This window comes from Mobula birostris, chromosome 11 (genome assembly GCF_030028105.1).
Source record: "Mobula birostris isolate sMobBir1 chromosome 11, sMobBir1.hap1, whole genome shotgun sequence".
Taxonomy (NCBI): Eukaryota; Metazoa; Chordata; class Chondrichthyes; order Myliobatiformes; family Myliobatidae; genus Mobula; species Mobula birostris.
Genome location: NC_092380.1, coordinates 14,199,216 through 14,212,784, shown reverse-complemented (window position 1 = coordinate 14,212,784; position 13,569 = coordinate 14,199,216). Strand labels below are relative to the sequence as shown.

The 13,569-nt window shown below is 43.9% G+C and overlaps 1 protein-coding gene across 1 annotated transcript in view; it reads left to right on the top strand.

The window, feature by feature from the left end:
- zc3h7bb (zinc finger CCCH-type containing 7Bb) overlaps positions 1 to 13,569 on the top strand; it is a 107,006-nt gene that overhangs the window by 85,243 nt on the left and 8,194 nt on the right. Inside the window, exons 20-22 of the mRNA XM_072271716.1 lie at positions 859 to 967; positions 2,707 to 2,840; positions 10,003 to 10,166. Coding sequence (XP_072127817.1) covers positions 859 to 967; positions 2,707 to 2,840; positions 10,003 to 10,166 — 407 coding nt within the window. The remainder of the gene's footprint in view (positions 1 to 858; positions 968 to 2,706; positions 2,841 to 10,002; positions 10,167 to 13,569) is intronic.

Here is a 13,569-nt window from a genome sequence, read left to right as displayed (position 1 = left end):
AAGCTTTCAGGCTATCCTTTGGCTGTTACCTGTTCTGGAAATCAGCTCCTCCACAGCAGCTGCAGTATGCGAAGCCACGCAATGCACTGACCTTCCCTTAGTTACGCAATAAACAATGATCAGAACATTACATGCCTCCTGCCACGTACACACTTAGCATATAGCAAAGCACTCTGGGATTATACAGATTCCATTTTGTCACATTATATGATTAAATACATTTAAAAAAATCTCAAAGTTTCAAATATATTTCCACGGGTTCCACCAAAGGACAGCAGTTTCAGGTGTTTCTCCTCATAGAGTCATGCAGCACAGGATGAGGTCCTTTGGCCCATCAAGTCCATGCCAAGCACCCATTAACAATAATCCTACACTGCTCCCCTGTTTTTCATTCTGCTCACATTCTCATCAACTCCCCTCAGCATCTATGTACCACTCAGCTACACCCTGGAGCAGGGGTTTCCAAACTTTTTTATGCCCAGGGACCCCTGCCATTAACTGAGGGGTTCATGGATCTCAGGTTGGGAACCCCTGTCCTAGAGGTAACTTACAGTGGCTAAGTTACCAACTTTGGGATGTGGGAAGAAAGTGGAGCACCCAAAGTAAACCCATGTGGTCACTGGAAGAATGTGCAAACTCCACACAGACTGTGCTGGAGGTCAGGATTGAAGCTGGTTGCTGGAGATGCTGTGCTGACAACTGTGCATTGTGCTGCATTTGACTAGTGATTGTAGTTGTGCCAGAGGCTGGCAACAAGAGAGACTAGTACCCGAAGTCTGTCTTTCACCCGAGACAGGGTTTGCTTAGCATTTCCTATGGGGATCAGCCCTCAAGTATGTCTGTCTGTCTCCTTTCTAGTTGTGTACACATGTGGCAAATGGGAAGAAGTGCCAGTATATTGGAAACTGCTCATTTGCGCACAGTGTCGAGGAGCGTGACGCTTGGACCTACATGAAAGAGACGAAAAGTGAGTAGCTTTGATTTTTCAATGGCTTTTATTTTTCCCAATTTTTCCCCCTGTGGGGGTGTCCACGCTTGTTGGGTCTGTTCTAAGAGAAGCAGTACCCTTTCAAACCACCCAGCCACCTGACTCCACCTTCTCCTTTGGCAGCGTTTTCTAGATATTAGTTCAAAGATTCAAGGTACATTTATTATCAAAGTATGTACGTGGTATACAACTCTGAGATTCACCTTCCCACAGACAGCCACGAAACAAAGAAAACCATGAAGCCTATTTAAAGAAAAACATCAAACCCTCAATGTGCTTTTAAAAAAAGGACAAATCATGCAAACGGCAAAAAACGAGCGAGAAACAAAGAATACAAAACACCAAATGACAAAGTCATATCCAGGCATATTCAGAGAATTATTCTCACCGAACTCCCTCGGAAACAGGAAAGTTTTATGTTTGTAAAACAAAAACTTACCTTTCAGATCTCCTTTAAATCTCCTACACTTCACCATAAGATTATCTCTTTTGTTGTTGATAACCCCACCATACAAAAAAAAATTGATGATCTAATTATGCCTCTCACGATCTTGAATACCCCTCACAGATCACACCTTACTCTCTTTCATTCCAGAGAAGCCTAATGCAGGCGATCCAATCTTCCCCAGTTGCTAAATCCTCCAAACCAAACAACACCTGGTGAATTTCCTCAGCATTTTCACCAATGCAATCACTTGTTTCTGGTTTACCCCATCCTTGTGATTTTCACAACCTTGTTGGTCCAAAATGCAAATTTAAATGCATATTAAAGTGCAGTCTCTGTGATGTTGTAGGGAACAAAGGGACCAATTTGTGCATCACAAGCAATGCCATAACAAACAGATAATCTGATTAAGTGGAGCTGGTTGAGGGATGAAAATTGTCCTGGGCCTCGAGAGAACTCCTCCATTCTTCCAATGGTGCAGTGAAATCTCTTAACACAAAACAAGAGCACAAGAATATAGAACCCCTCGGTACAATGTAGTCTGTGCTAGTCTCAATTCCTCTTCTGTTCCTGTTCTCTGTAATCCTCAAATCCTTGATCTTTCAGATATTTATCTATCTTCATCTTAAGTATCTCTAGTGATCCGGCCTCCACCACCCTCAGGGACGGGGACTTCACCATCCTCTGAGAAAAGAAACTTCTACACACCTCCATTTGAAATGTCCACCCCCTTATTTTGTAACTGTGTCGCCTTGAGTATCTCCTGTTAGTGAGAAATGTTTTCACTAACATCTCAACATTCATTCGATCAAGCCCCTTTAGAATCCTAGAAGTTTGAATAAAGTTGCTCCTCATTTCTAAGCTCTTGAGGAATACAGGCTCAAGTTATCTCGCTCCTCTTGATAAGACCACCCTCTCAACCCAGTAATTAGCCTGATGAATCTCCTTTGGACTGCTTCCAATGTAGTTGTATCCTATTATAGATAAGTGGACTATTTGCATCTGCTTTTGAGAGGACAAATAGAAACCTTGGTTTTTATTTTTTCCCATAACCTGGCACATGAGGTAGTGAGGTGCTGCAGCAGTACTGTGTTTGAAGGTCTCTAAAGTTGGATGTGAACTCACCAATTTTTTAAACTAGGAGATGAGATGTTACATTGTGCCTCAGCCAACACAAAAAATAAAAGCCATCAGCACATAAAATTGGAGCTGAGACTTAAGAGTATTGCTCTATGTATCTCGAGTTTTTACATTTGGCATGTCTTTTGTACAGTGCATGACATGCAGCAGGTTTATGAGATGTGGCTGAAGAGTCAGAAGCCAACGATGACCGGAGGGGCAACAGAACTCTCCACCAAGCAAAGTGAGAAGCAGATCCACATGCCCACGGATTATGCCGATGTGGGGGTAAGTATAGGGTCTAAAATTCATCACCCACTTCATAAAAGTGTGCTCTCACTAATGGTTTATTCTAGGTTTCTCTCCTTGCTGTTCCTTATGTCTCTTGGCCATCTTTTCCTTCCCTCTCCTGTTTGTCTTCTGTCAGTCTGCTTTCCTTTTGTTTGTCTCTGCACTCATTCTATTTCTGGTGTTCCCACAACCGATGGTCTCACTTTAAGGACTCTTTATCTTGTTATTTCACACTCCTTCAGTTCGTATTTATTTCATTCTCGTAATTTATTGCTTTTTGTTTATATTTGCACAGTTTGTTGTTCAATGATCCTGTTTACAGTTACTATTCTATAGATTTGCTAAGTCTGCCCACAGGAAACAGAATCTCAAGGTTGTATGTGGTGACATGTGTAACGTTCCGTTATATTGACTCATATATGTATAGGGGAAATCCCACCCAGCACCCGCCTCAACACTCCCCACAGGGTCGGTTGCCGCCCGAATCAAGCCCAAACATCAATCATCAGCCAGCACACCCAGTAAATTTTAACAAGTATACTTTATAGATATTATTAATTCTATGACATTAATATAAATTCGATACAGAAAGGGAAGTAATGGAAAAAAAAAGGCGCCAACACTTATCAAAGTCCAAGTTCTTCACGCGCTACCGTTGGAGCTCAATCGATTCCGGACGACCACCTGAATTCCGTCGACTCACAGCTTGGGACCTCCCGGAGTGATCGACCGGAGCCTCTCCGCACGTCCACCGTCCTCCTCGTCAAAAACCCCGTCCACCGTCCTCCCCGTCTCTCCTCCGTCCTCCCCGTCTCCCCATCTCTCCTCCGACTCCCCGTCAAAAACCCCGTCCCCAGTCCTCCCCGTCTCTCCTCCGACTCCCCGCCAAAAACCCCGTCCCCAGTCCTCCCCATCTCTCCTCCGTCCTCTCCGTCTCTCCTCCGACTCCCCGTCTCTCCACCACCCTCTCCGTCTCTCCTCCGACTCCCCGTCTCTCCTCCGACTCCCCGTCTCTCCTCCGTCCTCCCCGTCTCTCCTCCGTCCTCCCTGTTTCTCCTCCGACTCTCCTCTGACTCCCCCCCAAAAACCCCATCCACCGTCCTCTTCGTCTCTCCTCCGACTCCCCCCAAAAAACCCCGGTCCACAGTCATATGATACAGCATGGTATCCGAAAACAAAACGATACATGACCACCCATTGGTTAATAGCACCCTGCTGTCTCTAATAACCCAAGCAACTGTCTAGTTAGAGACTTTCTGAGCATTCCCCAGTATAACATAACAAAAGAAGCCATTTTAAATTTAACAAAAAAGAAAGACATGTATATGCTCTGATAATAAATTTTACTTTGAACTTTATTTCCTCTTCTGAGCTCCAATCACAGAACCAGACAGAACAATTTGTTCCTATGTGGACTTCCAGTCAACCTGCTCAGCTTCCTGAAGGAGGCATACAACAGACACAAAATCAGAGATCTCCCTTGTCCAAAACTCACTGCAGGAAGTAGAGTAAATCTCCAGCCCGCCTTCCCCTGGACTCCAAACACTCACTACTGCGATTAGAACCATTCGCCTTTGCAACCCTATATGTGCTCTTTCCCTTTTCTCTATGCCCCAATGTCTAACACAACTCTCCAGCCTTGCACTGACCTGTTGCCACACCTCACCCCCACCCCCCCCCGATTCTCCAACCCTCCAAATGAAATGGACCTATGGACCACATAGAATGGGGCAGTTGATTGTAGTCTCCCCCAGTGAGGTAGTAAATTTACACTGAACCAGGAAGATCTCGCTGCAATCCTTGGTCCGTGACAATTCAGCTAATTTTCCATGGGATGGCTTCAGAGGTTAAAGAAGGGCTTGTTAGCCTGGCTTATATCCTGACGTCAATGCTAAAATTCTCACTGAAGGGTGGCTATTGCTACAATGCCCCTGCAATCATTACCCGTATAGATTCCTTTCTAAGTCATGTGCATGAGGTTGTGTCACAGGCGGCCACTTGAGTGTGTTGATTAGAAATTCAATGAGTGAAACAGCTTGTTAACAAAAGAAAACCTCGTGTTTGTGTTAATGAAAGAATTCGGATTTCTAAAGTGATATTTGTGCCCTCGTGATACGAAAGAGTAGGGACATTATGTTGCACTGGTTAGACCAGGGGTTCCTAACTTCATTCTTACCCTCAGTCATTAGGCTTTATAATGAGTCAATCTATAGCTGGAGAAGTGATGACCCCTTGCTGTTAGACTGTTTGAGGTAACTTATTTTCTATTCTTTCTTACTTCTCTTCTAATATTTGTATATCTGTGCTTTTATAATGCTACTGTGACACTTTGGGATCAATAAAGTATCTATCTATCTCATCTTTTTTATGCTATGGACCAATATCATTGAGCAAGGGGTCTGTGGAGCCCTGGTTGAGAACTGTATTTAAGAATATTTTGTACAGTTTTGGTTGCCTCACTACAGGAAGAATGTTAGCAATAGAGATTCACCAGGATGTTGTTCGAAATGGAGGCTGGTCGTTACAGCAGAACAAGATATTGGATAGCCTGGGCTTATTCTCATTGTAGGAGAGAGAGAGGTTTATGAGATACCAATGGTCAGGTTCTTTGTCCCAGGCCAGCTGAGGAGAACTAGAGGGCACAAGTCAAAGGTGAGAGGGGACAAATTTAAAGTAGATGTGAGGGGTAAGTTTTCCATGCAGGGAGCGTGGTGAGCAAGCTGCCAGAGGAGCTGGTAGAGGCAGACACAGCAGTAATGTTTAAACTGCACTTAGGGACAGGTACGCAGGGGTTCCCAATCTGGGCTCCACGCACCCATTAAGCCCCTTGCTTAATGGTATTGGCCCATGGCATGAAAAAGGTTGTGAACCCCTGGTGTAGAGGGATAAGGGCTGATTGCTGGCAAATAGGGTTGGTGTGGACAGGCATTATGATTGAGATGCTCCAAAAGGATCTGTTCCTGAGATATATAATTTTTATAATTTAAAGTACTTTACAATGGTTGAATACTTTTAAGGTGTGATTTTTGGTAGAGAATAGTAAATTAAGCAGATGGTTTATCTCTACCCAGATCCCACAAATAGCAATATGATAACTTTAGTGATAATGACGGACGAAGTGGGAGTTCCTCTCCACTTCAAGTAGTACCCTGGGGTGTTTAGCATACTTTTTAGAGAAAACCTGCAGATGCTGGAAATCCAAGCAACGCATATGAAATGCTGGAGGAACTCAGCAGGCCAGGCAGCAGCATGTTTTTCCTCCTGTCCTGATGAAGGGTCTCGGCCCAAAACATCGACTGTACTTTTTTTCCGTAGATGCTGTTTTTTCCATAGATAGCACCCTGGCCTGCTGAGTTCCTCCAGCATTTTGTGTGTGATACTTTTGAGAGGCTGGGTGGACCTGGTTCAGTGAATCGTCTGCAGGATGATTGCATTGATTCCTCTGTACTGCCACAAGGTGTCAGTGTAGGTCGACGTGTTCAACCACATGCATTCATGAAGCACCGTGAGCATGGTTGAGAGCTTCAGCAACAGGTTTATTGAGGTGTTGGACAGAATGGGAGGTGCCTGTAACATGATGCCAGGTGAGGTAGTGGAAGTGGATACCAGAGAAACATTTACGAGACGTTTAGACAAGCCCATGAAAGTGGGGAATGGAGGGAGCCAGACCACGTGCAGGCATATGTAGCTTCTTACTCAACATGGATGTCGTAGGCTGAAAGACTTGTTACTGTGCAATGCTGTACTGTGCTCTATGTCCTAAAACTCGACTCAGAGTCAAATGAAATTCTGAAAGTAGCCTGGATTTATGTTTGGTAGTTAGTAAGTTAGTGATAATTTGTGGTTTAAAAAAAAATGGTACAGTTTCCTCCTGAGACTTTACAGTAAAACATATTAATGAAGGAGTTTTTAAAGATGTGATACTTAACAGCAATTATAATACACCAGTTACAGCTGGCTGGTGGTGTAGTGGCGTCAGCACCAGACTTCAAGGCAAACAGTCCAGAGTTCGAATCCGGCCAGCTCCTTTCCATCTGTGTTGGGTTGAGTGTTGAGCTGGCAATTTGGCCTCGTAAAAAAAGTTAAAATGCTGCCCGATGTGTCACAAGGCACGGAAAGGAACAACAGCAACAACACACTCATTACTAAACAACAGACAGATGCTGGCTCTTGCTCATGGTTTTTAAACTTTAATTTATGCAACTTGCTGTAATATCGGAGTTCACTTCTCTTATCCACCATCTGTACCTTTCTGATTCTGCAAGAAATTTGAACAAATTCTTGCATGCTTCACAATGTGCCTGCATTTAATTTAATTTTCGTAACAGTTTTAGGGAATTCTTTTCCTTCCTCAGACCCCAGCAACTTATTATTTATATCATAAATTGGGCATGTCGTGGATAAGTGAATTCTAATTACTAGTCTGTTTTTTGAAACTACTGCTAACTTTGTATTTTTGTTGCTTTCATAATACCCCTACAGAAAAAAACTAGTCCTACAAAGTCGCCTGCAAACTTCATTTCTAAGAAGATTTAAACAAATCTTTGATCTCCGAACTGTTGGCAGTTTAACAGTTCTATAATTATCCGTTGAGATGGCTTAACATTTCCTTAATCCTGTTTCCTGCTCTAATTTCTCACTATAAATTCCCATTTATTTATGTATTGAGCCTTTGCAGTGCACATTGTGGTAGGGATTGGAAATACGTAACTGCAGCTCTTTAATCTTACGGGTGACGTCCTTCCCAGAGAGACGACTTCTAATCTTAGTCCAAAGGATCAGTGCTAACGTGTCACACAGCGCGGCTGGAGGTTCACTATATTGAGGAGGGGGAAGAGACAGATGATCTCACATTAGTAACTAAGTGTTTATTAGCTGGGAATAAAGATAAAAGAATTTAAGGTGATGGTTTGTAGTTAGTGAAATGCCACTGGTTTCCTTGGCTGTGTGACACACTCCGGACCCGCTAAACCCATGAGATTGAGACGACTCTCCCATTCCCAAACCCTGGTTTGTGTGGACGCTGTGTAATTTGCTACCCTGTTACAACTCAGTGCTAAGGAATAATAGCACACTGCATACGGCTAACGGAATTATATCTATGAATCTTACTTAACTAAAGGGTTAGTAAAGATAAGAAAAAAAGCAAAGAGGGCCCATTCTAATTAAACAGTCAAATGTGCACAAGTTTGAGCTCATCTTGAACTTCTCAGTCAGTCACGCGCCAGACCCTCGGTCAACATGAAAGCACACACCACCTTCCGAACGTCGCTCGCAATCCATCTCGAACAAACGGGTCTCCCACTAGGTCGTAACCTATGATCGGTTCCTTCCAGAGTCTTGTCTCTTCCTCTCCCACCGAACAAAAAAAAACCCAAGACCAGCCTTAGAGCCCCTCACCAAGAAAACCTCCCCCTAATTGGATGGCCCACATTCCTTATCATCCCTTATCTTCAACAATAACCCAAACAGGCTGAAAGCAGAACAAACTGCTCTTACAGAACTGCTAAATGAAATACCTACAGCATAACCGTAAAGATGTGAACCAGGGCATTACATAAGAATAAACTGGGGTTAATTTGCCTCTGAGATGGTCCAGCAATCATGAAAAATATTGGTGAAGAGGACCCCAGCTCAGTGGAGCTCAGTGTGATCCATCCTGAAAGAGGGATGATAAATTCAATGTGTCAGTTCTGGTAAAGTCTACACTGGTTAGACTTGCAGAAAAGAAGCTTGTGGTCATTCCATTAAAGCGGGCAGAGCTGAAGTTTTGTTGTAAATGGCAGGGAGGTGGTTGTTAATGGATCAGCAGCTGCAGGACCATGATAATATAATGTTTTAATCATTTTGAAATTAAAAGCCTCATGCTCTGATCTGTCATTGTCCGACAAAAATATGCCAGCATCAGAGCAAAATACTTCAGGCCAATTTCCACTGAGGTCAGGTGGGACTGCAACCAGAGCTCATGGGTTAAGGGTGAAAGGTGAAAAGTTTAAGGGGAACATGAGGGGAAACCTCTTCACTCAGAGGGTTGTGAGAGAGTAAAATAAGCTGCCAGCACAAGTGGTGCACGTGAGCTTGGTTTCAATGTTTAAAAGAAGTTTGGATATGTACGTGGATCGTAGGGGTATTGAGGGCTATGATTCTGGTGCAGGTCGATGGGAATAGGCAGTTTAAGTGGTTTCAGCATTGGGCTAAATGGGCTGAAGGGCCTGTTTCTGTGCTGTGCTTCTCAATGACTCTATGACTAGCTCTGTAACTCCTCCCATTTAGTTTTTTCCATTTCTCTGTCTTCGCCTCCAAATGTAATTCGCCTACAGCAAGTGCTAAACAACTCAACAACTTCCACAATTACCCGCAGACGTTTTTCTTGTCTGCCTTTCCCGCAGCTTCCTACGTTAGAGTTCACCATAACAATATTTCACATGTGGATTTATTCAACAAGATGACAGGTTTTGGGAGATTACACACTCAGTCTGAATTGCCCAATATTCAACCCACAGCAGATGCTGACTAGAACCTGCAATCTTGACTGATTTTCCTTCCTTCTTTTAACCAAGGCAGGAGGGCAAGGCTTGTTGCAGCACTCTCATTCACTCCCTAAACTTAATCAGTTCCACAGACTGTGGGATGATCTATCACCTGTGACTGCAGTGTGCTACATTTACCAAATGTACCAACGGTAGTTTTTATCAGTTTTATTGCTGTCATTTTCCTCCTCCTGCTCCTCCATAGGAGAGTCTTATCTTTAACCTTCGCCCTCAACCAATAGCCTCAATTGTAACATCATCTTAAGCAAGGTGGAATGCCCAACTTTCTTCCAAAAATTGACATTGAGCAACGGGCGGTTGCAAGAAAAGTTGCCAAGGGCATGGCAGAGAGGTGGCCTTTGGAAGGTGAGGAAGGGTGAAAGAAGGTAGAGGAATTGGAAAGAGAATTTTAAAGTGATGTGGTCTCTACTTCTGGAATTGAGAATGATTCAGAAGAACGAAGTGCAAGCTGCACTTTAGGTGGCAGGAAAGGTACGAGCCAGTTTTTGCGTGGGAAGGTACAAGTTGATGGTAACTGTTGCCACCAGAGCGATCCTGGCTCAGGGATGCGCACTTGATCCATTTTATCCTCTTCTCCTTTAACCTGGTGTGTGGTTGCATTCGGACAGATCGGCTACCACTGCTGGCTGTGTGGGAAGAACAGCAACAGCGAGAAGCAATGGGAGAAGCACATCACGTCGGAGAAGCACAAGGATAAAGTGTTCAACTCCGAGGATGATCATAACTGCTGGCAGCACCGCTTCCCTATGGGAGAGTTCAAACTGTGTGAGAGGTGAGATGTGGAGAAAGAGTTCACAAATCAAGAGCTGCATAGTCAACATTAGCTGTTTAAAATAAGTCAGTCATTATTTGCTTATTGGTGTAATCATGCTGTTCTTACTCATGCTCATATGGCCATCCCCTTGCAAAGGGAGAAAACGCCATTAAATTCTCTCTTGGGATATGGGTGTCCTTGGTAAGGCTGGTACTTATTCACCATCCCCCACTGCCCTTGAAATACTGAGGAATATCCACAAAAGTTCTTGTGGTTAAAGCTGCGGTAGCAATTTTCACTAGCTCAGCTGTTTCAAGAACAGTTAAAGCTCAGCCACTTCTCTCTGGGTCTCAAGTGACATATGATCCAGACTCGATAAGTTTGGCAAATCTCCTTCCCTAATAGGGTTAACTGCAACCACGTGATTTCAGACTCATTGTTACCAATAACAGCTTTTTAACGTAGTTATTCATTTTTGAGATTCAAGTATCACTGTCAGGCCCTGCATTTATTGTCCATTCCCAGTTGTCCTTGAGAAGGTGATGATGATCTGCTGCTCTGAACTGCTGTCGTCCTTCTGGTTAAGGTGACTTCACAGAGTTCCGGGATTTAGACCCAGTGAAGGTCTGGCAATATATTTCCAGATCAGACAGTGTATCACTTGAAGGGGAATCTGCCCGTAGTGGGGTTTCTTTGCACCTGCTGCCCTTGTCCTTCCTAATGGTAGTGATTGCAGGTTAGGAGTAGCTCGAACAAGTAATTGCAGGGCATTTTGTGGATGGTACCTGATGATGAAGGGAAGGGTGGTTGATAAGCACCAATCAAGTGGGTTCCTTTGTCCAGGATTGTATTGAACTCCTTGATTGTTGTTGGAACTCCACTCATCCAGAAAATGGAATTTATTCCATCACGCTTCTGACCTGTGCCACTAAGTTTACTGTTGTTCTCCTTCAGGGAGCTCATTGGCCAACATGTGTATTGGCCGAAATGCACCCATGTGCCTGTCCTGGCATTGAGTTCTTCTTCACCTTCGTAGCTTGCTTCAGTCACAAGTCATAGGAGTGAAGGCAGTTGCTCCTGTGTCTTGTGAGCGAAGTTACAGGCTCTCTACTGACTGGTGCTGCTGTATAATCGTCAGGGATCCCTGAGGGAGGGAGTGAGAGGGGTGGGAGGGATAGGGAGTTTAAAAATAGGTATAAATAGAAGGAGACCAGGGAATCAAGGGCGATGGGGATTAGGTGGGATAATGACGTTTGAGGTGGAACATCAGTCACGGTCTTGTTGAACAGGCTTGAAGGTTGAATGGCCTGTTACTGCTAGTTAATATTGAGAAGGACGAGCAGACAAAGTGTATTTTCTCTCAGACACCAAATCTGGATCAGACCCCTCTCTCACCCGAACTTGGCTCTTTTGATTGAAAACTGGTGCTCGGTTTGATTTGCTGCCCTCTCATTCACCTCAGGACTTGAGATATTTGCCTCAACTCCAGGACTGATGGACCATCTCATTCTGGGTCTGCAGCTTAGCTTGGACCCAGATCTGATCTGGTGTTGATTCACACAATGTCCTGTCTCTAGTCCTTCTCGGTGTGGTAAGTCACCAGCACCCCAGATGAGGTGCAGTCAAAGCCCATTGGGAGCAGGACCCAGACCTGAAGCTTATTGCTTCTATCTCCACTAACCAAGCCTCTCTGTAAGTGAAAATCCTCACACATACTGCCTATGTCTTCTCACTGAGCTAACCAAGTTCACACTGAGCTAGATGTTACTTTTTACAATGCAATGGTGTTAAGTAAGCACTGAATGGTATCCTCTATTTTCTCAGAAGATCAATACATTTCCCCAACACATGGAAGGAGCCATTTGATACTGATTCACAGAGCAAACCCGTTCCTCCAATAATTTCTCTTTAACTTATTTTCTTCACTTTCCCATCAACTGCCCCTGGATTTTGCCACTAACGTACACCAGGTGCAATTTACAGTTACTAACCAATATTCCTTTTTGGGGGGGACAGAAGGACCCAGGTGAAACCCACTTAAATATGGGGACTTCAAACTCCAACAGGAATTTAAACCCAACAAGGTCAGCAGCCAAGGTCGGGATTGAATTGGGTCACTGGAACAGTGAGCAGCTCTCTGAATGGAGTTTACAACCTCTCACTTTGAATCCTTGCTGTACATGCCTCAAATAAATAGACTTTTAAAAATCATTTATTAGTGTGGACAATTCAGCTCCACAAAATATCCTTAACCTGGTAAACCTCTGGACTGTTTCCAACACATTCTTTCTTAACTATGGAGACCACTATTGTACACAATACAGTGTATGCAGTCTTACTAATATCCAATATAATTGAAGCATAACCCTACATTTATATTTAATCCACCTTATTATATATAAATTCAATAATGTTTTGTTACAATCGAGACTGATGAACATAACACAGTGGTTAGCATAATGCTTTATAACACCAGCAATCACCAATCGGGGTTGAATTCCCACCGCTGTCTGTAAGGAGTTTGTACGTTCTCCCCGTGACCGTGTGGGTTTCACCTCACATTCAAAAGACGTACGGTTAGGATTAGTGTTGGTGAGTTATCGGTATGTTATGTTGGCGCCAGAAGTGTGGCGACACTCACGGGTTTCCCCCCCCCCCCCCGCCCCAGCACAGTCTGTGCTGGTTGATGACGCAAACGATGCACTTCACTGTATGTTTTGCTGTTTCAATGTGCATGCGACAAATAAAGTTAATCTCTTTACCTTTTGATTCATCGGGTATAAAGGATATGACGTTTTTGGACTGGAATGGAACAGAAGAAATCAGGATAAGAAGACGTGGGGAGGGGGGCAGGAGGAGAGATTGAATAGGTTAGGACTTTGTGCCTTGGAATGTAGAAGATTAAGAGGAGACTTGATAGAAGCATACAAAATTGTGAGGGGGTGTAGACAGGGTAAGTGCAAAGAGGCTTTCCACTGAGGTTGGGTGAGCCTGCAACTAGAGGTCATAGCTAAGGGTGAAAGGTGAAAATTTTAAGAGCAACATGAGGGGAAACTTCTTCACTCAGAGGGTTGAGAGAGCTGCCATCGCAAGTGGTGCATGCGAGCTCGATTTCAACGTTTAAGCGAAGTTTGGATAGGTACGTGGATGGTAGGGGTACGGAGGGTAATAGTCCCAGTGCAGATCGATGGGAGTAGGCTGTTTAAATGGTTCAGCACGGACTAGATGGGTCAAAAGGCCTATTGCTGTGCTGTACTTTTCAGTGACTCTAAAACCTATGTGTATAACTGGAGCCAGTGAGGAATGTAAATGGAAGCTGGGTAGATATGAGAGGGAGAAGAGTAAAGGAGACATCGATAATGAGAAGATGAGAGGTGTAGGGGAATTTCCGTGGAGCACAGACACAACTGTAGACTGTAGA